A 20,589-nucleotide genomic window follows, 5' to 3' on the forward strand; every position below is an offset into this window, starting at 1 on the left:
GTATGCTATCGTACATCGTACGCAGGCACAAAATTATCGTATTTGTACGATAATTATCGTACGGTTCCGAACACTGCAGCGGTATACCGTATAGGTCATGTATAGGTACAATACGAGTCAACGAATCGAAAAGCGAACCGCGAACGCCGAACGCCTACGTTGACACTGACAACTGACAAATTACCTACGAAAACGAAATACGAATGTCAAATGATGAAACGGAATAATTTATTTTTCTTCAATTGAATGTGTGGCACAAGACTAGGTAATAAATATAATATTGAAACCGCATAAAAAGCTTCTCAAAGCATATATGAAATGATGGCTTTAATAATATGTGAGAATGCTATTATCTACTAACATATATAATATATATAGTATTGTGACACTGTTTATTCAAAATACTATAATAAAAAAGACTACAGGCTAAAGAAAGATCAGGTTATATCCTGTGATAACAGAAAATTGGTGTTAGTTTTTAAATTTAATTCCTTACTATCTTAAATCTTGTTGACAAAAGTTATCCCCGAAAAAAAATTGACCTATATATAAAAGTCAAGTAAAAGTATTTAAATAAGTGTCTCATCTCCTAAGACACTATAGTACTATTAATATACTATTCTAGTTAGGCTTCTACATGCTTCAATCAGTCAGAATCCATACTAACTTCTAGATTTAAGATGTTAACTCGCTGAATGCGATTCCACTGTTCTATTTATACTAATAAAGCTGAAGAGTTTGTTTGTTTGTTTGAACGCACTAATCTCAGGATCTATGGTCCGATTTGAAAAATTCTTTCAGCGTTAGATAGCCCATATATTCAGGGAGGCTATAGGCCATATATGTACACCAGTCGCATCACCTGTCCATCACTGCACTTTATAAAATATTACTTATTGGCGATGGGCACACATGGTCACTTATTTTAATTGTGGGAGTCGAGCATGTTTCGTCATGAATTGGGCCATATATCAACAAGAATAGACCACACCTCCCCAGAAGATCGGCGAGTAATAGTACTATGCAAATGCTACTGTGTGGTGAGTGGGGGATCATCCTCATGCTTGCATGTATCTAACATTGTGGCACGAAAATTTTATATAATTTTTAGAGATATATAGAGAGATACAGATAATATTGATATAATATTAAGGTTTTGTTGTATTAATTACCTATCATACATTATTTATTTGAAAATAGATTTATATATCGGATGTAGAAATATAGATCTCAAAAGGTCAAGTTACAAATGTGCCACATATTAACACATATAAAATATTTCAGAAAATTAATTTTCAAGTGTTGAAATTGTGTAAACTATACCGTACTAGTGACATTTTTTTGATGAGGAATTATATTATTGATTTGCTATAGCCTATGGTTTTCATTGTCTATGACAAAAATTGTTCAAGGCAAGGCAGGGAATGGATTAGAAAATTACAAAATTACAAATGGCTTCCGTTTCCAACTTTCGGCTGCCGTAATTATTTGAAGGCATGGTTTTTTGAAATAAGGTTCGTATTGCTCTGTATAATGATGTTGATGTTTTAGCGAATTCTTCTTATTTATTTAAAAGTGTATTAGCATATATTTTCTGGTTAATATCTTAGGTATTTTAAACGTGCCGGTTATGCATTAATTTTTTTCTGTTTTTTAGCGATCTTCAGTTCTAATTTATCTACATAGAGTTTCATAGAAAATATATTAGATTTTAACTAAAGGTAATAAAATATAAATTATTTCAGGTCGGTCAATTAGTCGAAACGAACGTGTATTCAAACGATTCATAAAGGTACTTTTAGGTGCCGATAACCATGGGTATACAAGATCTACAAACGTTTTTAGAAAACGAAGGAGTAGGAGTAGATCTATTTAGAATCGCCAGATCCCATCCTGGCGGATTTAGATTGGTACTTGATGCGGAGGGATGCCTTGATCGTCTATACGGTGGATATTTTTCTGGTAAGTAAAACGCAATGCATATTTATATGTGCTGAACTTGATATATTTACCTATATCATGTATCAAGAGTTACAGTATTATTTTCCTATATTTTGTTTGTGGCGTTTCCGTATAAGCTAAAAGATAATTATGTTCTATAATTTTACACAAATTTCTCAAATAAATAGATTCATATTAAATTTATGTATTTTTACTATTGACACATAGGATTAAAACATTTAAATTTATAAATCGTTTGATAGACCAAAGGATTATTTAAATCTGAAATAGATCATTGACAGATTTTTTTATTACTACATTTATGAAATTCTGAAGTCTAGTAATTACAATTCCATATTGTGTTACAAATAGCCTGATACTACTGTTATTTCATTAAATTCCAGATTGGGCTTGTGGTGGCCAATGGGCTAGATGTGTTCAGTTCCTAACAACATTAGCACAAGCCCTAGCTGAACATCAAGTTGCTCTTTGTGTTTGTTTTAATGGGGCCCATCCTACACCACCTGCCTTACCTCAGCACTGGATTCAAACCCAAGCTACATATAGACACAGAGTTAATTCTGTTAGTATTTTGTATTATTAAGATACCTATTTAATGTTATTTTATCTTCTTTTTTAAATAGAATATTTATTGTTTATATTATTAGAAGAAGCTTTGAGAAACATTAGTAATTGCAATTATGCTTATTATTTTTTAGGTATTGCGTCACATTGTCACAAAAGGCACACCACCACCTAAAGTATGGTGGGTGCCACCTACAGGACTACACTCATGCCTCAGAACTGCATTGAGATATTTGAATATTCCAATTGTATGTATTAAGTATACAGTATAAAATTTATTTCATGTCTTTTTTTCTATAACAGAAAAGCAATCTTTCAGTAAGTGTTAAAACAAGAGTTTTTACATCTGGCTTGAAGTTTTACATACAACTCTTTAAAACCTTAACTGAATGAATTGCCAGTTACAGTTTTTTTTAATTATATTCTTTCTATAATTGTTTCTTTGATATATTTTTTTATTTCATGTTCTGTTTTTAATTTCAAAATATTATACGCAGATGGTATCTTCTGATGATCATTGTCAAGAAGTTGTTGGTCTATGTCGAGAGAAGGCTTACGCTGGGTTAGTTGGTTGTTCAGGAGAGTATTTAGTATTCCAGCCACCAAGGTATTTTAGTTCATCACAGTTAAAACTTACATACAGAGTGAGTATAATTTTTTTTTTATGTATTATTAGAAACAATTCAATATTGTTCAATTTTAATTGTTATTTGTCTTCTTAGTCATCATTGGAGACGAAGGAGTACATGGTTCATGAATTGCCTAAAGTATTAGATGTGCCTCAAGATCGTTTGTGTCTGTTTGCTGCACTTCTTGGTGGAGTAATATTATCTGAACAAAGTCTGACTGACTTTTATAAACGACTTGGAATTAATCAAAAGAAGGTTTGTAGAAATTTCTTTCACATCAGTTTACTATCTCATGGAATGTTATGTTATATTTACTTTTTTTTTAGCAACAAGTTCCTCCAGAGACATTAATTAAATCAATTGGCCAATTTGTCCATGATTTACCTTCGTCAGACATTGATTCCGCTTGCATTGAAATCTTTGGTGATCTAAATGATCTCCGTGCTGCTAAACTTAAACAAGCCGTACAGTATTATTTTAATGGAACCAAAGATGGCTTCCTCAAGTATAGAACTGCTTCTGGTAAGACATACAATTACATTTAAGTTTTTATGGTATATGAAATTTAGTTTAACCAGTGTGTAAATATATAATTCTAAAATTTTTACACAAATAGTCTTTCAAATATACATTTGAGGGAATCATTTTTATTTAGTTAAATGGTGGCTTCACCTCGTAAAATGAAGTGGGTGTTGACAAAATCATACCTGCAAATGGGATAATCAAATTAGACTTATGGCAAAAGTAACAATTAACATGGTGTTGTTTTATTAATCTGATATTTATTTCATTAATATTAGTGAATAAAGGAAAACACAACTGTCTCTGATTTCTTGTTATTGTGATTCATTTATAAAGTCATAATTATAAGGACATCCTTTTCATTTATTCAAAACTTTACTTTCCAAAATTATTGTTTCAATTTTAGTATTAAATAGTTTTAGAATTAGTTTTAATCTAATACTGTATTTATGTGTGACATTATTAGTATTGTAGGCAGTGTTCACGTCTTATTAGATGATAGATATCATAGGACAATAATCATCAAATATGATAATTAATGGTCGGATAATATTAAATTGTTTGTGAATGGGAATGATCCATGTACTTGAATATTAATTTTTTCATTTACAGGTCGTCGCCCAAAGAGTAATAAAAAGAGCCAAAAACCTGAGATTAGTCCTCAATCAACTTCAGCAGATCTGGACACCTCCAAACTAGCAGCTGAGTCATCAGAGCATGAGGTTAATTTTTTAATATAGTGGTGGTACTGCTGTGGTCATCCACGCCTTTTCCATGTCCATTTATATTGGCATCATATTAATTGGCAAAATAGTTTAATACATTTCATTAGAAATCATTTTAAACTTCCATGTGCTGGGTGCTTGTATGTTTTTCTCATTCTGTTTTGTGTCTTGTATTTAATTTGTGTATTTATTATTATTATCTTTTATGTGAGTTTTAATCATTACACCTTTTTTTTTTGTTACTAATCCATCTTTTGTTATGTATGTTATTTGAGCACTTGGATGGTTGTCAAAATTGTATCTCGGTAAATTGCAGCAAAAAGGCTTGGACGATTACAAATTGGCCACAGCAAATGCGTCGATGAACGCAGACTTTAGCTTAGAAGAACATTGTCATGAGTTGAGTCATGGAGTAGCTGCAATGACACTTGAAGCAGATGGAGAGCCAACCAAACCACATCAAATGGGGAAAACAAATAATAAAATCGAGAAATCAGCATCCAAGGAGGTGTGATAATATCTTCATAATATTTGTCTACAAAGAGACATTGCAAGCTTTATATTATTGATATAATTTTTTATATTATGTCTTTAAATAAACTTTGTGTTTCATGATCATGTTTAAAATAAAAAAAAATTTGATATGATTGAAAACCCAATACATTTTTTTAGGGAGTCCAAACTGTTAGCGCTAATTTGCAAAGTGAAGATAATTGTCCTAGTGCCCCAGCTGAGGTACTCCGTACATGTGCGGAGCGCCACACCCGTGGTTTGATGCACCCACAGATGCTTTCCATACTAACTCATAGGCAAATTACTTTGCCTGTATTAATGGAGGACGACAATCATAGAGAGATACCCTCTATACACCATTTCTACAGACCAATACGTCAAAATGTGTATGCTATATTATACAATATGCATCATCACCGGTTCATGGCTCAAAAAGCTAAAGGTATGTTTGTCGGCTTTTATCACTAGAATAATTCTGAAATTTAGAGTGAAATTTATTATTATTTTGTTTTACCTGGTCTTTTCGTATTATTCTTATTGACTATAATTGACTTCATTTTTGATTTGAATGAAATTTCAGAGGAAGGTACAGCTTCCGCTAGCAGTGAACGCCCATGCACAGTACAAGTAGCTGAATGGATTTACTCTAAAGTAAATCCAGGTAAAAGTCCAGAAGTTGTACCCGGAGTTGTTCTTGATTGGCCTGTGCCTACTGTGCAAAGACTTTGGTTTGGGTATGTCTAAAGTATGGTACAATGTTTGAATACATTTTACATTTATATATAAAGTTACATTGAGAAAACTACATCATTTTTTCTTTTTTTTTTGCAGGACTGCACAAGATGACAAATGTCGCCGTATGAGAGCTTTCCTCTCTTGCATGAAATCTGATACGCCACTTATGCTAAATACCTCTTATGTTCCACAACATCTATTAATTTTAGCAACTGTGCTAAGGTAGGGTTTAAATTAGTTGTTTGTTAGTATTGATACATAGTAAAATGAATGAAATGAAAATGAAAAAAAAAGAAATATATACATATGTATTATTTCTTTTTTTATATTTTCACAGATTCATCATGACATCTCAAATACAAATATTAAGACGACAGGAGTTAGATGCGTTTTTGGCTACAGCTTTCTCTAGTGATCTCATGAATGCTCTCCACTTGCAGGAGATGACAGTGAGTAATGTAAATTGTTTTAACTCCATGCATGTTTTTTGACATACTTTATACATACACACTAAATTTAAAGAAAGATCCTGTTTCTGTTAATGTATAGTTATAGTCTGGCAGGACACAGAAGGCTGGTCACCTACTTGTCCGTAAAGAAAATCGATCAGTGAAACAGATGTTTATCATCTGCCCCATACCCCACTAGGCGACACGGGACTTCACTTTATAGGTATAGCCTAGCCCTTACAATTCAATTACAGGTGCTTTTGAAAAAGCTCCATCCGCATTTCATATCGAAATAAATCAAGAGTTCAAACACTACATAATCCATTATAGAAAGCAATATAACAACAGGTGAATGGTATCAGCTCTCGCGGCGTTCAGCTCGGTGCATTGGTGATGGCCGGCGCGGAGGCGGCGCTCCTGGCGAACGACGCGTGCGGCGCGCCCGTGCCGTGGCTCGTCGCCGCGCCGTGGCTGTACTTCGACGGCAAGCTGCTGCAGCGCAACTTGCACCGCGCCAACCACTGCAAACATCTAGCGCAGCTTTGCGACAACCACCTGGATACTGTTGTTAAGGTATGACTTTGTTGCTATAGAGTCTAACATTATGGAACCGATGATTATAGTACACATGTACAACCTGTTTAATTGTAGTGTCTAGACTGTAGCGTAGTTTTTCCCGAAGTAGTTTAATATTTTTTATGTCACTTATAAGTGTTCTCTTATTTTGCGTTATGGAATAGACATATTTCATATCTGTTTATTTATTTGGGTTAATATTTCTTAGTGTCATACTTTATTAAAGTGCATAATTATGTATCAAAAGAAAATTGTTACAAAACAATACGTATGTAGGCTTTTATTTTTAATATTGCATTAAAAGTAAAAAAAAAAACATCCCTTTTAATTTTACCGTCATCCATAGGTGGAACGCATGAGAAAAGCTATACTGGAGGGTCTTGAGGTGGAGTTCGCTATGCCGCCTCTCCCACTGGTGGGCGTGGTTGGCGAGCCGCTGGGCTGGCGCGGGCGTGGGCGCGGCGCGAGGCTGGAGATTGCCGGAGTTGTGGTCGGACAGTGGGGAGGAGGCAGCTATCCGCCACGCGCTACACGATACCCACAGGTGATTTTGTAATTTATTTTTTATTTATTTATTTAATTTTTGTAATTTAATACCACTGAGTTTAATTCTGATCTTGACTTTTTGAAATGTTTTTATCCATGAGACTGAACTTTTATTTTTCATCAACGTCTGCCTTTGCATATAATTTGTTAAAAATTTCAATGAGAATGTGTCATGCAATGTCACTGCAATCTCTTAATAACAACACGACGTGTCGCATATCAGGTGAGCTACGTGGGCTACACGCCGCCGCCGCGCAACGCGTACAGCGGGCGCGGGTGGCGCGGCGGGCGCGGGCGGGGGCGCGGGCGCGGCGCGGGGCAGCCGGCGCGGGGCCGCACGCGCCGCGCCCGCCGCGACACGGACGAGCCCGCGCGCCCCGCCACGCTCACCGTCAACGGGTACGTCACATCCTATATATATATATATATAGACTAACTTTTGCACGCGTGGACTAAATAAATTGTCATGTTGCAGTGTCTATACAATTTTTTTTTTCGCCTATACGCATTATCAAAACTTTTTTATTTATTATTTCTACAAGACAATTTCATGCCTTGCTTATCTCTTTCCAGATTATAAACTTTTTGTTGCTTTTTTTTACATTAAAAAGTGACACAGCTAGCTGTGTCTACGAGCTGTATTTCGCCAGAAAAAAAGCTATCATTCAGTTTCATCCCCTAGCTGGAAATTTTAGGGGTTGGAATTTAAAGATAAAATACCCCAGGTTTAACCCTGAGTCATCAACTACTCTTGTGGTAAAATTAATTGAAATTGGGTCAACTCTTTTGATTTTTCATACAACCAAACAGTTATCGCCTTTTACACCCTTCAGTACAAACTTCCGTCCAGCTGTCTACGTAGCAAATTTCATTGGTACATCCTCACAAACTTTCGCATTTATAATATTATACAGTAGGATTAGTAGGAACGATAATAAATATGTAGCTAAGAAACTGCTTAGTGATCAATTTAAAATTGTATTACATGTGCGAGTGATGTATGCTTAACGATTCTAAATGCAGCTATTTTATTTTAATGCCATCCATGGATAGAAGTTTTTATTTTATTGTCATTAGTAATTTTTAAATTTTGTTATTTAAACATGAATTTTGATTTCTTTTTTCAGGAGAACTGTGAGGTCTGACGAGATGAGTCCTCCCGCCGACGATGGAAGCCCGCACGAAGACAACACTGCTTTAGACAATGACGCTGAAGGTACCATGCACTTTGGAGAATAATCTCGTGTGAATTAAGCAAGCGAGACAAGTCGTACACAAAATACCTACTAACAATTATATATTCTACAGGAGCACAGCAACAAAAAACAAAGACTGGAAAAAATGCCAAGAAAACCATGGGCAAGGGCAAAAAGAAAAGCGCTGGGAAGACTGATGTGGCTCAATCCTTGGAAGCAAATGGGCCGCTTGATAAGAACAAGGTGACATCAGAATGAATATCAAATATCAACAGTACATAATATAAAACCTACAAGACCAGTAAATCTTCAAGTATATAATTTTGACCTATTCCAATTTATTTTAGGTGGTGGAGCAATCTAATATCTCTGATAAGGAGCATATTGGTCAGGGCGACGCGCCTGTTTCTAATTAACTTATTTTTTTATTTTAACGAGGTAATTGTTGTTATGTATTTATTTACAGTCTTTTTATAGCATACTATATTTATTTCATCTTTTTCCGTAGTTCTGTAGGTTTTGTAATGAAAGCCAATAATAATTACAATTGACTTGTTTCATCTCGAGTTGTAAAACAAATCTGGCACTAGCCAGAACAATATATTAAGACACCGGTTTTGGGCAACATTTTTGCAGTAAGATAGCACGTATGTCGTAATTTAGCAATGTAACAACATTAGAAAGGTATAACAATTAATCTTGTTGCCGATAAGTTGACACTAAAGTATACGTGCCTAAACATCTAAAAGACTTCCCGATGTTGAGACTGATTTTATATTAATTCGACACAGTTAGTGTTAAATTAATTGTAATTTCGAAGAGAATCTGACATAACGAGCGAATTTAAACGCTTTTATCCGAATACGACTTTACGCTCAGGGTGTTTTGTCAAATGTTGTGACGAGAGCTATACAATATAAAAGATCCGTTTCAAAAGTGACAAAATAACGAGTCATTAGCTTTTTGAGGCGTATAGAATTGTCTTTAAAAAAGATAAACGCCTCGACATCCATTACGTGACAAGTGATATTTAGTGAATATATATTTAAATTATCAAGTTGATTCTTAAGTCATGTTTTATTAAAAGTGATATGACTTAGTAAGTAATGTGTTTATTTTAGCATATGAATAACTGAGTCCGCATTATTTATTTACACATAGTATATTTACAATTTACCAAAATGTCTTATTTTTAAGCCCGGTTTCGTCTATGAAATCAATTATAATATATACCTTAAACAGTATTTTTTTCTCCTTAAATGAAACATATTTCGCAACGTTTAATAATATCAGTTGATTACCATATTCTACACCTGAAAATTGTATGATTATTATTTATATTTTACATGAGTTATATGAAACCTGATTTAAATTTACACGTCTTATTTAGCAAATAAATCGTCTTGCAAATCGATTTCATAGACTAAACCTAATGTATTCAGACTTGTTTTTGGTAAATCTTGGTGTATATTTAGGCGTTATTGAATGAATGTGAGATTGTTCTGTAAATGTATCGTTATGACATGCTCTTGCAAACTATCAGCAATAATCTATTATTTGATAAACGTTTGTGCCTTGAACTGCACGGTTAAGAAATTGCATAATATAATAAAGCTTTATGCATAAGCGTGTTGAAACGATATAGCGTATATTGTTACAATTGTTGAAAATTTTGTCCTCCTGATATCTTTTGATATACTATTTTCGTATGCACTTGTTTGTCGGACATTTGATAACATAGTGGTAGGAGGATGATGAAATTAGGATTAAAAATCGCATTTATTGATTGATGGTTGGTGCTTTGAAAATTAGTCTGTGGGACTGCCTGAAACGAGTCTGAAACTTATAGATATAAGTCTAACGCTAGACCTTTAATGGAACTGAAAGAACATTCGCGTGTTGAGTTTTCCACATCCTATAGGGTATTATTTCGATAGAATATCGTAGAGTTGTTAGTGATATATTTATATGCATTTTAGGAATCTCAAGACTGCGAATGTTCTTCAATTTATATGTATTTTTGTAAATTTGTTATATTGTTATACTTAAATTTAGCTGGAATGACTTACAAGAAATACATAAGACAAAGTCTTATTGTTTACTCGATTGGTGAAAAAAAACTGTTAACATCTCAAAGCAACATTCCATATTATCCAATGAACGTTCGTAATGCCTGTAAAGTACTAAACAGTTGACACCAATAGAGAATGGAACTAATGAAGACTTTACAATTTGGAACGCTTTATTCCCTGGCTGGAACAGAGACAAATATGTTGCCAGAATAACATATTAATTTTAACAAAGGACACATGATCGGAACAAGTCGAAAATATACATTGCGACGATACGGTCGTTATAAGTGATCGCCAAACAAAGTATAATGTCATAATGCAACAGACTTTATATCCGTCGCAGAAGCGATCGGTTTAGCTCGTACCGTCGAGCAGCCGGCATGCGGCCGGCTCGCGAGCATCTAGCAGTCGTTTCGCACGACGCAAACGAAACTTATAATATAAACATTTATATATTATTGCTTGCTTATTCATAAACACAATATTGTAGAGTTAGAATTTTAACTTCAATGTAATTTCATTTTATTAAGAGAATTGTGTAACGTCAAAGCATGTTTAGTGGGGACGGTTATATTTCATGGGATGCATGTATAAGATTAGACGGTTTATAACTAATGGGCACTATTTACAACAAACTTTTATCTTACGGAAATAATATAATAAATTTCCTTTTTATGTTAATGTACCGTACGTGTGCTGCTTAAATGTTTAAATGTCACATATTTCAAAATGTTATATTAGCGCTGATTCCGAGAAGGAAGTAGTTTTTATTTTTATCTTAAAACCAATATTCCGTATAGTTTTAGAATATTCAACAGTATAATACCTTTAATCCATCTTATAAACTTATTTGCTGACAACGGTCACTTAATATTTGTCAACATATAAAATATATTAGAAGTATTCGTCATATTCATACCTTTTTCGTAATTGAGTAGCAACATGGAACTGTGGCTTTTTGAAAACACTTATAACTTAAAACATAAACTTGCTGTTAGAAAGGTTTTAAAAGAAGTTCATTACTGTTTTACTTTATGAACATTTAACTATTGGAAGAAATTAAATTGTAAAGAGTTGTATTTGTCTTCAAATAAAAGGTTCCATTTTTAACATGTTGTTTTATTTAGTCATTCAAATTAAACCTTTTATGAATATCGGTAATTGTCGTTTCCTCCAGATTAGCCAAGTGATTAATGACTATTTGAGTTGCATCTTTTATATTATTATACTGATGCAATAATTTCACTTTTATTTTTTTATTTGTTTCATTTACCAAGATTTTGTCTATTTTCATTTCTTCCTCCAATAATTTATTATAAACCTCTTGTCTGCTTATAGACATCTGTAACCAAAGCATAGGTATTATTAATATTTGGGCGAGGCAAATCACTTTCTTTGTTGTAACAACTTAAAAGAACTGGTTTTACATTGCTACTATTCAAGTATTCAGAAACCTACATACAGACAATGATCATTAACACTATATTTATGTATTTCTGATCATGTTATGCCTCTTGTAAAATTTTCGTAGTGTCAAATAAATTTTCTCGCAATACACAGACAATGGATCATATTATTTAAAATTCTGAGGGCGAAGGACTTCACGCTACATAAACTATAAAAGTAGGTTATAAATTATATACTTTCAATAAAACCACTCGTACTATCTCTTAACACTCGTCTTAAAAATCTGACGAGTGTTAATTAATTAAGAGGGTATTGGGAATCTAAATAATAAAAAAAAGTATGTACATACACTTATATTTTTATTATAAATGGTTCTTACATTTACAAGTTTTTTTTATTTATTCATAATTAAATCTTGAGGAGCTTATACTAGTCCAAGATAATTATAATTCACTAATGATTATAATCACTAAAACTCACTATACACATTACTAGGGTCTGGTACTCCCATAGCACAGGCTAGCATGCTGTTAATATGTCTGCCTTCCTCTGCTTTAAATACATAACCATTAGCTTTATCAACCAAATTCTTGATCTTTATTAAACTATCTTCTTGATACATATTTATCAGTTGGAATGTTACCAAACTATAATCTTCAATAATGGAAATTAATGCACCATTTAACTTCTTATACTTGTTCGTGAACATATCTGAATCCAAACTATCAAGTAAATAATTCAAATCCAGAACCTCTGTATAGAAATCAATTCCAAACTGTAACTTATCTGAATGTTTTTTGAGCAAATCTATTTTAGTAAGTAAATTGATATGTGGAAGGCCTATTTTTAACATGGCATTTAAGGACAACATCAGTGCTGATATAAATTTGGCGGCGTCTGAACAGTGGTGAGAGTCAATGAGGTGAATTACACACAATTGTAGGTTTGCAAGACTAGTAAACTTTGTAAAAATACTACTCAAGGATTCATGATGACTATACAGTTCAACTTGACCTGGTAAATCAAAAATAAAATTTGTTGAATGTTCGCCCTGTATTTTATCTAAAAGCCAGTCAATATTTTTCTCCAAATATTCCATACAGTAAAGTAAAGCCCCGTTCGGTCCTAACTGATATTCCGTCATAACATCCTCTAAATTAATTAATTCACGAATATCTATATCAGGTTGATAGGTTATGTTATCATTGGCTGGATCCATGTTTACTATTACAACTTTTCGGTTGAGCTTTCTTAGTAGCTTGGACATTTCATTACAATATGTTGTTTTGCCTGCCCCAGGTGGACCTATGACCAATTGTCCATAGTATTTCTGGACAGTCTTAAATTTATTTTCAATAATTGACATCCTTACTTTTCTTCTTTTTTCAATTCTAGAATAATGTCCTTACAAGCTTTAACTGTTTCTATATCATATGACTTCAAGTTTATAAATATGCAAAGAGGTTTATTGATTTCAATTGCTTCTGCCAGATGTCTTGCAGCTACTTGTTGTTCTTCCCCTGAAGCACCAAAAATAACTTTTGTTGTATAAATATCATTGGTACCTAAAGGACTGTGCACTTGGTCTTTTTGTATCATTAACATACTACCAATTTTTTGATACTGAGAAATAATAAGCATAATTTTATCAGTGTAATCAGCATAAACTATTTCTGTAGAAACCCCATCTACATTGGCAGCAATTGATTTGAAAAAATTGTGATCATTTTCTTGTCGCGCATTTTTAATGGTTAAATTTTTCATAACATCAAGCAGTTCCATATTTTTGTTATGCTAAAAGTAAAACATAATATTGATCATTGAAAAATTACTAGTAACTCCTACAATTGATCAACAATGTTGTAATGTAAGAACAAACAATAACAAACCTTTGGTCAATTTAATAGACGGAGCTATTAGTGAAAGCCAAACACGAATATATTGCATGCAATATATTTAAAAAAATCTGGAATCTTGATAACTGAAGACTGATAGTAATATTTATTCAATTAGCGAAGGCCGAAGTGTGAACTACGAGTATTGAAAATATCGATCACAAGTAAGAAATTTTCTGCCGCTCCGCCACAGACTGCAAAATGCATGCACAGATTATTTTTATATAATTTACACAGTTCATACGTGTATAATCTAATAATCTATGGATTTCACACTCTGCTTCTAATATATTACATGGCTCCACAAATCGCGATCGCTCGTCACAGATGAGAAATATAAATTATTGATATTAGTCGTCTAAATTTAGAAGTTGAAGAAACAAAAAATTTTGTATGATTACAATATCCCAAATTTAGATATTTAATCAGGTATGGACATTATCAGTGTTTTTGATGGAAACGTAAATAGAAAGGTGCAATTGCATTAAATCACTTAAAACTTTGCTTATTTAAATTCATACACAGATAAACCAAAAATTTTTCAAGGTGTCCGCAAGGTTTGAGATATTAAAAACTTGAATTTTAAATCTTAATACGAATTTTCTATTATGACAGGTACAGGGACCATATTATTTAAACCTACATCTAAAGATGGGGTGGTGCTAGTCTAAAGCGCCACATGTGGAGTAATATAGCCTCGAAGAAGCCTCTAATTTGTAAATTTGGTTGTGAATTAAAAATTATACTAAGTTAAGTTTAATAAGCGCATAATTAATCGATCATGTTTAGTAATCTTCCTACCTAAGCTATTATGTAGCCATGAGTAAATATTAAACCAAGAAAAATATATTTTACAATAACAGTTACTCTGTGACTTTAAGCTCAATGATTGAGATCAAATATCAAAAGTTTTTTCTTACTGTGTAACCATCCTAAAAAGTACCCAAATGGTATTTATAAATTTCATAGCATATTTCATTTTCATAGAGGTACACAGGAAGAAAATGATTCATATTCACTTTTGATATTATTAATAACGACGTAAGACAGAAAGGTAATACATAACTGCTAAAAAAATTCATCATAGAGACTCTCATACCGCAAAAAATCTTCTAGCTTTAAATAGGTCTTAAAAATGCCAGTGATTTCATTTGTTGCTAAAATTGTTATTTTTTCGGCAATTCTGCTTAAATATGTTCAGAAGCATTTTGTACAGTACATTTTATATTGATAATTGGTGTAAAACAAGTGAGAAACTTTAAACTCAGGGTGAGTCACTCACTCTGTTATGGCATTAAGCAAACCTATAGAGGTTTCCTGAGGTTTAGGAATATTTATTTAGATTTTATCGTTATACTTAGTTACCCTACTAGATAGCTAGTTGCTTTTTTGCATCAAACTTATATTAATTACTCTCATTCTATCCCAAAATTCCGTACTTAACTAATTTCGAGCCCCGTGAAATTTGAAATTCCAAAACGAAGGCTTAGATCTCACAAGAAAAAAAGGTCAATTTATAAGTTCAAAATCTACGAGAGAAACTGAAGTTAAGATCAAGACATTAACAAACTAAAAAGAAAAATTTAATTATACATTCCGATTACATTTTTGATTTATTCATAAGTGACTTACTTATGATTAATTTTGTTTTTTACATTTATCCCATGTCCTTCCTAGACATGTTATGGTGCAGCTGGGCTCTTGGTTGGTTCAATATCAGGTGTTCTAGATCTTCAAATTTATACTCTCAGCCGAAAATGTAACTATTTTTGTTATGTGTATCATCATGTGCAATAATTTTTGTTATGGCAGAATTTTATATATCATATAGGTGGTCTGTTGCGGTTCAACATCAGGTGTTCCAGTTTCCAAAATAAATTGTAGCCTGTATACGCAGACTTAATACCTATATAACAAAAAACTTTCATTCAAATCACACAAACAAATAGAAAAACAGACATATTTTCTTTTACATTCGTACTCTATTTCTGTTTTTAAACTTCCTTTAATTTTTCTTCTTTTGATATTATATTCAATGCAAAGAAACAATTTTTTACTCATTTATTATATTATGTAAAGATATATTAAAGATTTTTAAAGTAAACGAGTAAACGTTTAAAAAACGTCCCATCATTTTAATACAGTGAACGCATCTGGCCATGAACGTAATTGTAAGATTGTCAATTGTCAACAGTGTCAATGTCATAATTTCGATCATTGGATATTGCTGCAAATCTTCTTTCTTTCATTGTCAAATTCGGCGAAAATGGTAGCGTACTTTTTGTTTGTAAAACAAATCGAAACGAATCAATGATACCTTGCTTTATTTATTGGAAATTTAAATCTTTGTGGATTATGTTTGAGTGTAGTATAATGAAATTAAAACATATTTTACGAGAAAGTGGTAATTTAATGGTGTTTAACTCCGTTATTACAGACGAAGGGAACGTCAAGCTTCGGTAAACGCCGAAATAAGACACACACACTATGTAGAAGATGTGGAAGATCTTCCTATCATATTCAAAAATCCAAATGTGCACAATGTGGATACCCTGCCGCTAAGTTACGTTCATGTGAGTACTTGCTTGGGTTAAATTATTGAAGGTATACAACGTGTATGCAGTATTTTATAGAGGTTAGCGACAAATTTTAAGCTCTGTAGATGCTGCTTTTTCCTTTTGTGTAATATGTTATTTTATCATAAAAAAACAATTAAATTGCTACTTACACCTTAGCTAATTTTGTATTTTTTGTTTGTACTCGTTGGTGATGTTATTGTTAAATATTTAATTGCACATTGTACAAAGTCGTATTTATAAAGAGGGTTCTTGTTATTATATAAATTAATATGTACTATTAAAGAACATTTATTGATATTTTTACTTGCTTATAACCTTCAGTGATTGAGGAGATACTTGTCATATAGCAATGTTTCCTTGTAAGTGTAGGTAAATTGTTTGAAGGTATGTAGTTATTATGCAGATGTATCTTATACCTTTAAACGAGCAATTCTTGTATATATATATATATATATATATATAATTGGAATCTCGGAATCGGCTCCAACGATTTTCATGAAATTTAGTATACAGGGGGTTTCGGCGGCGATAAATCGATCTAGCTAGGAATTTTTTTTAGAAAATGTCATATTCGTGTTTTATTCGTGTTTTTTTTCCTGACATCTATTGGTGAATAATAATACTATTTTGCTTCGTAGATAGCTGGACAACTGAAATAACACATAGGCACTTTTTATACCGACATTCCTACGGGATACGGTTACGCAGCACGCTTACGCGGTTTCAACCGCGGGTCACAGCTAGTATATATTTGTGTGTAGTACATATCTCCTACAGAAATCTAACATTTTAAATTAATTTAAAGTATTCTTATCTAGTAAATGTCAAGCACTAAAATTGTGATTTTTACCATATTACTCTTTGCCGATACATAATTCTTACTTATGCCTGAAAAGATAGATTTTGAATTATTAGGATATCTCCATCTACTTCCATACCATTTAGTTGCATATATATTTGTGTATATCAAGTTTGATGTGGAACTTATTAACATAAACACAATTTACAGACCACTGGTCAGTGAAGGCTAAAAGGAGGAAGACTACAGGCACTGGCCGCATGCGTCACCTCAAGATTGTCAGAAGGCGTTTCCGTAATGGTTTCAAGGAGGGCAAACCTACACCCAAGAAAGCTGTAGCCTCCTCATAGACATATTGTTGTGACTAATAAAAAATAGTAAAAAATGGGCTTTTTAATTTTTCATCTTCCTACTAAACACACTTGTAAACAATATAATAAATTATTAGTGTTCTTTTTTATTTTGTACCATAAGTTTTACAACTTCATACCTTTTTTTAAACAATCTCCATCAAAGCAGGATATTTTATGATTGCAAAAAGGGTTGTAAATAAAAAAACTAAACATTTATAAAATTTTAATCACTGTCTGCTAGACCACTCATCCCAACTGCCCAAATACTTTTTAGACCTGAAATACAATTAAAAATTTTATTTTTAGTTTTATTTTCAATAAATATTTATCAATTCAGATAAATATTCTCAAATTAATAAAAAATATAGTACATACTCTGAGTATCCAAGAGCCAAAGCTGTTTCTAGTGCCTTGCTAGCTCTTTTACCTGATTTACAATAAAATATGATTTCATCAGATTGTGTCGGTTTGGAACGATGAAAGAGCTTTTTGAATTCTTCTTTAGACATGTTAGTCAGAACTTGCTGTAAGCTGTCCACTGTAAATGATAGCAATTTTTTTTTAATAGGTACATACCTAGCTAACCGAATCTTATCCACTATCTCAATTAGCTCTGATATATAAATATTATATTATGTTAAGAATAAATTTTAAATATTGTGCGTGAAAATGTTAATACGAAAATTGTATAGAAGTTTGGCAATTACATGGAATGTTGACACTCGATGGAATCTGGCCTGTAGACTGAACTTCTTCTGGATTTCTTACGTCAATAATAAGTGTTTTGGGATTATTAAGACTATCAACAACATCCTCATAATTAGCTACATGCTGAGAATCAATTATTTTTGTTGTATGGAATCTTGAATCTGAGTCCGTTTTCATACATTTTATATGGCGTATATTTTTTACTGATGCATCTGAAGCTAAAAATTAAAGGGGTTAATCACATTATATTACAGTTTCATTTTTTTTTTATATTCAATAGGTAATTATTAAATTCATACATATTAGTGCGGAAAAAATGGAAATGAATAACAAATTAAAATAATGTACAAAAGTAAAACAATACTTATGTAGTGCCATTTTCTTATCTGCACACGAGAAATTCTGGTTGCGGTTATCAAAATACGCGAAATTGCAAACATATTTCTTTGATTAAAAACAATATACCTATTATGTAATTGTTATAAGGTTAGGAATGTATGGAATCTGGTACTTAGCAATAATGAAAACAATAACACTTGGTAGATCTAGGTAATGTAGAAGTTGGAACAATTAAATATGTACTACTCTGTATTTTTGTGTCTGTAATCTGTACCCTGTAGTTTGTATTTAAAAGATCTGCGGGCTATGCATGATAGTCAGTGTTGCCCAATCCAGTTCAAGTTTTAATTTAGAACTAATTATAAATCAGTATTACCACAGATAATAATACTGTACTTGGAATTACTAACTTAACGAAAATTTCTCACTTCCTTACTTTTCTTCTCGTCTTTTCATATTCTCTTTCAACCGACTTAATAAAAGGAGGAGGTTGTCAATTCGACGTTTTGTTACCTCATAAGTTTTTATCCTTTTAAATTTTGTCTTGATCTGGAAATTTGACGACAGTTTGTTTTTTTTAAATATATTTTCATGAGTTGGTAGTTCGCCTGATGGTAAGCGATTACCACCGGCCATGAACAGAGGTAGTGCCTCTGCGAATGCACCTTTCGCTTTTAAAGGGAGAGGTGGAAAGGATTGACGACTGGAAAGAATGAATAAACATGGAAAGGTGAGCAAACCGAAACTGGCCTCCGGCTCCCCCACTCGCGACACGAAACAAAGTAGCATGCTTCTATTTCACGCCGGTTTTCCTCCTCGGCCTTCCACGATGTGAATATCTTAGGTTTGTATGAAATTTGAACCAGAGGTTCCTTAGATTGACACTAGTTAAATTGGATTGGTTTGATTTGGATGTAAGTAAGTGCCACTTTCAAAATTAAGACGAATATCCATATGGTACAAAGAAATATTACAGTTTGATATAATATACTTACAACATACTAGGTTGACTTACTACTTACTAGATAAGTTTAAAGTTAAACCTTTAAACGTTAAATGACACTGCAGATGATTAGTTCAACATGTACACTGGTCACATCATAATTGTAAGCGTTTGAGTTAATATTGAATTTGTTTCGTTAAATATCATCAAGAACAGGGTTGTGACCATGAAATATTTTTCTCCTTTTCCTGTGTGTTTATTTAATTCCACTGTTGTAGCGTGATACTGATAACTTTTTCTTTAATTGACGTCATAATTCGTTCGCTCATCGCTTTGTATCGTTTTCTATTGGGTTGTATTCCGGTTGGAAAGAAAGGTAGTGTCAATGATATATCTATACTAATATTATGAAGTTGGAGAGTTTGTTTGTTTGTTTGAACGCGCTAATCTCAGGAACTACTGGTCTCTCTCTCCATTTCCCTTGGTCACACTATCACGGACTTATGGACTGACTTTGCTAATTTTTATTTTATCATTTTTCCAGCACTAGTGTTTGTTTCATATCGTTGTATGAATAGCTGGCATAGAAGACACCACCCTACTACTATATGACTTTTTAATTTCTTCAACATAGTGGATATTAACAAAATTTACAAATTTTCAAGTCGGAGGAAATGGCTGATTTTCTTAAGTACTTCCAACAACCCATCCACTTTAGGACCGTCCAAACATTGCTCATATCAGATAATTATCATAGCAGCATATCACGTTTTATTTGTGACAGACGAACGGACAGACTGACAAACTGACAACGAAGTCAAGTCAGTCAAGGTTAAGTTGATATTATAAGTATTTAAGGAAATTTTATGAAAATTCAGTTTATTAAAATTTTATTTATGATTTAGTTAGTATATCACTACATAGTATAAAACAAGTCACTTTCTCTGTCCCCATGTCTCTATGTGTGCTTATATCTTCAAAATTACCCAACGAATTTTGGTGGTTTCTTTTTAATAAATAGAGTGATTCTAAGGGAAGGTTTATATGTATAATAACATCTATTAAACTACTCCGAAT

The 20,589-nt window shown here is 32.6% G+C and overlaps 4 protein-coding genes across 9 annotated transcripts; 2 read left to right on the plus strand and 2 right to left on the minus strand.

Moving 5' to 3' along the window:
- The first annotated feature begins 1,395 nt into the window (after positions 1–1,395).
- LOC119831498 (constitutive coactivator of PPAR-gamma-like protein 1) lies at positions 1,396–11,689 on the plus strand. 2 transcript variants are annotated; one of them, XM_038354889.1, is made up of 19 exons: positions 1,396–1,514; positions 1,746–1,962; positions 2,346–2,524; positions 2,661–2,774; positions 3,024–3,170; positions 3,249–3,410; positions 3,482–3,677; positions 4,290–4,399; positions 4,719–4,910; positions 5,075–5,357; positions 5,496–5,649; positions 5,747–5,872; positions 5,988–6,099; positions 6,448–6,672; positions 7,022–7,219; positions 7,445–7,620; positions 8,349–8,437; positions 8,530–8,660; positions 8,765–11,689. In XM_038354889.1, exons 2-19 carry the CDS (start codon positions 1,815–1,817, stop codon positions 8,831–8,833), a joined length of 2,811 nt encoding a protein of 936 aa, XP_038210817.1. In that variant the 5' UTR covers positions 1,396–1,514; positions 1,746–1,814; the 3' UTR covers positions 8,834–11,689. The 2 variants fall into 2 exon arrangements, with proteins under 2 accessions (XP_038210817.1, XP_038210819.1); XM_038354891.1 differs by lacking the exon at positions 4,719–4,910.
- Positions 11,690–12,238: 549 nt separating this feature from the next.
- On the minus strand, positions 12,239–14,071 carry LOC119831499 (GPN-loop GTPase 2). Of its 2 annotated transcripts, none has more exons than XM_038354893.1 (2): positions 13,786–14,071; positions 12,239–13,416 (listed from the first exon to the last, which is right to left on the minus strand). In XM_038354893.1, exon 2 carries the CDS (start codon positions 13,260–13,262, stop codon positions 12,366–12,368), a length of 897 nt encoding a protein of 298 aa, XP_038210821.1. In that variant the 5' UTR covers positions 13,263–13,416; positions 13,786–14,071; the 3' UTR covers positions 12,239–12,365. The 2 variants fall into 2 exon arrangements, with proteins under 2 accessions (XP_038210821.1, XP_038210820.1); XM_038354892.1 differs by having other exon boundaries at positions 12,239–13,690.
- Positions 14,072–15,939: 1,868 nt separating this feature from the next.
- LOC119831172 (60S ribosomal protein L37) lies at positions 15,940–17,554 on the plus strand. The gene is made up of 3 exons (XM_038354454.1): positions 15,940–16,060; positions 16,229–16,364; positions 17,380–17,554. The coding sequence occupies exons 1-3, from the start codon at positions 16,058–16,060 to the stop codon at positions 17,517–17,519; spliced, it is 279 nt and encodes a 92-aa protein (XP_038210382.1). The 5' UTR covers positions 15,940–16,057; the 3' UTR covers positions 17,520–17,554.
- A 178-nt stretch (positions 17,555–17,732) lies between these two features.
- Positions 17,733–19,102, minus strand: LOC119831171 (rhodanese domain-containing protein CG4456-like). Of its 4 annotated transcripts, none has more exons than XM_038354453.1 (4): positions 18,998–19,102; positions 18,230–18,448; positions 17,898–18,060; positions 17,733–17,798 (listed from the first exon to the last, which is right to left on the minus strand). In XM_038354453.1, exons 2-4 carry the CDS (start codon positions 18,405–18,407, stop codon positions 17,750–17,752), a joined length of 390 nt encoding a protein of 129 aa, XP_038210381.1. In that variant the 5' UTR covers positions 18,408–18,448; positions 18,998–19,102; the 3' UTR covers positions 17,733–17,749. The 4 variants fall into 4 exon arrangements, with proteins under 4 accessions (XP_038210381.1, XP_038210380.1, XP_038210377.1 ...); XM_038354452.1 differs by lacking the exon at positions 18,998–19,102 and adding an exon at positions 18,816–18,880; XM_038354449.1 differs by lacking the exon at positions 18,998–19,102 and adding an exon at positions 18,595–18,872.
- Positions 19,103–20,589: the final 1,487 nt, after the last annotated feature.

Source organism: Zerene cesonia, chromosome 13 (assembly GCF_012273895.1).
Source record: "Zerene cesonia ecotype Mississippi chromosome 13, Zerene_cesonia_1.1, whole genome shotgun sequence".
Classification (NCBI taxonomy): Eukaryota; Metazoa; Arthropoda; class Insecta; order Lepidoptera; family Pieridae; genus Zerene; species Zerene cesonia.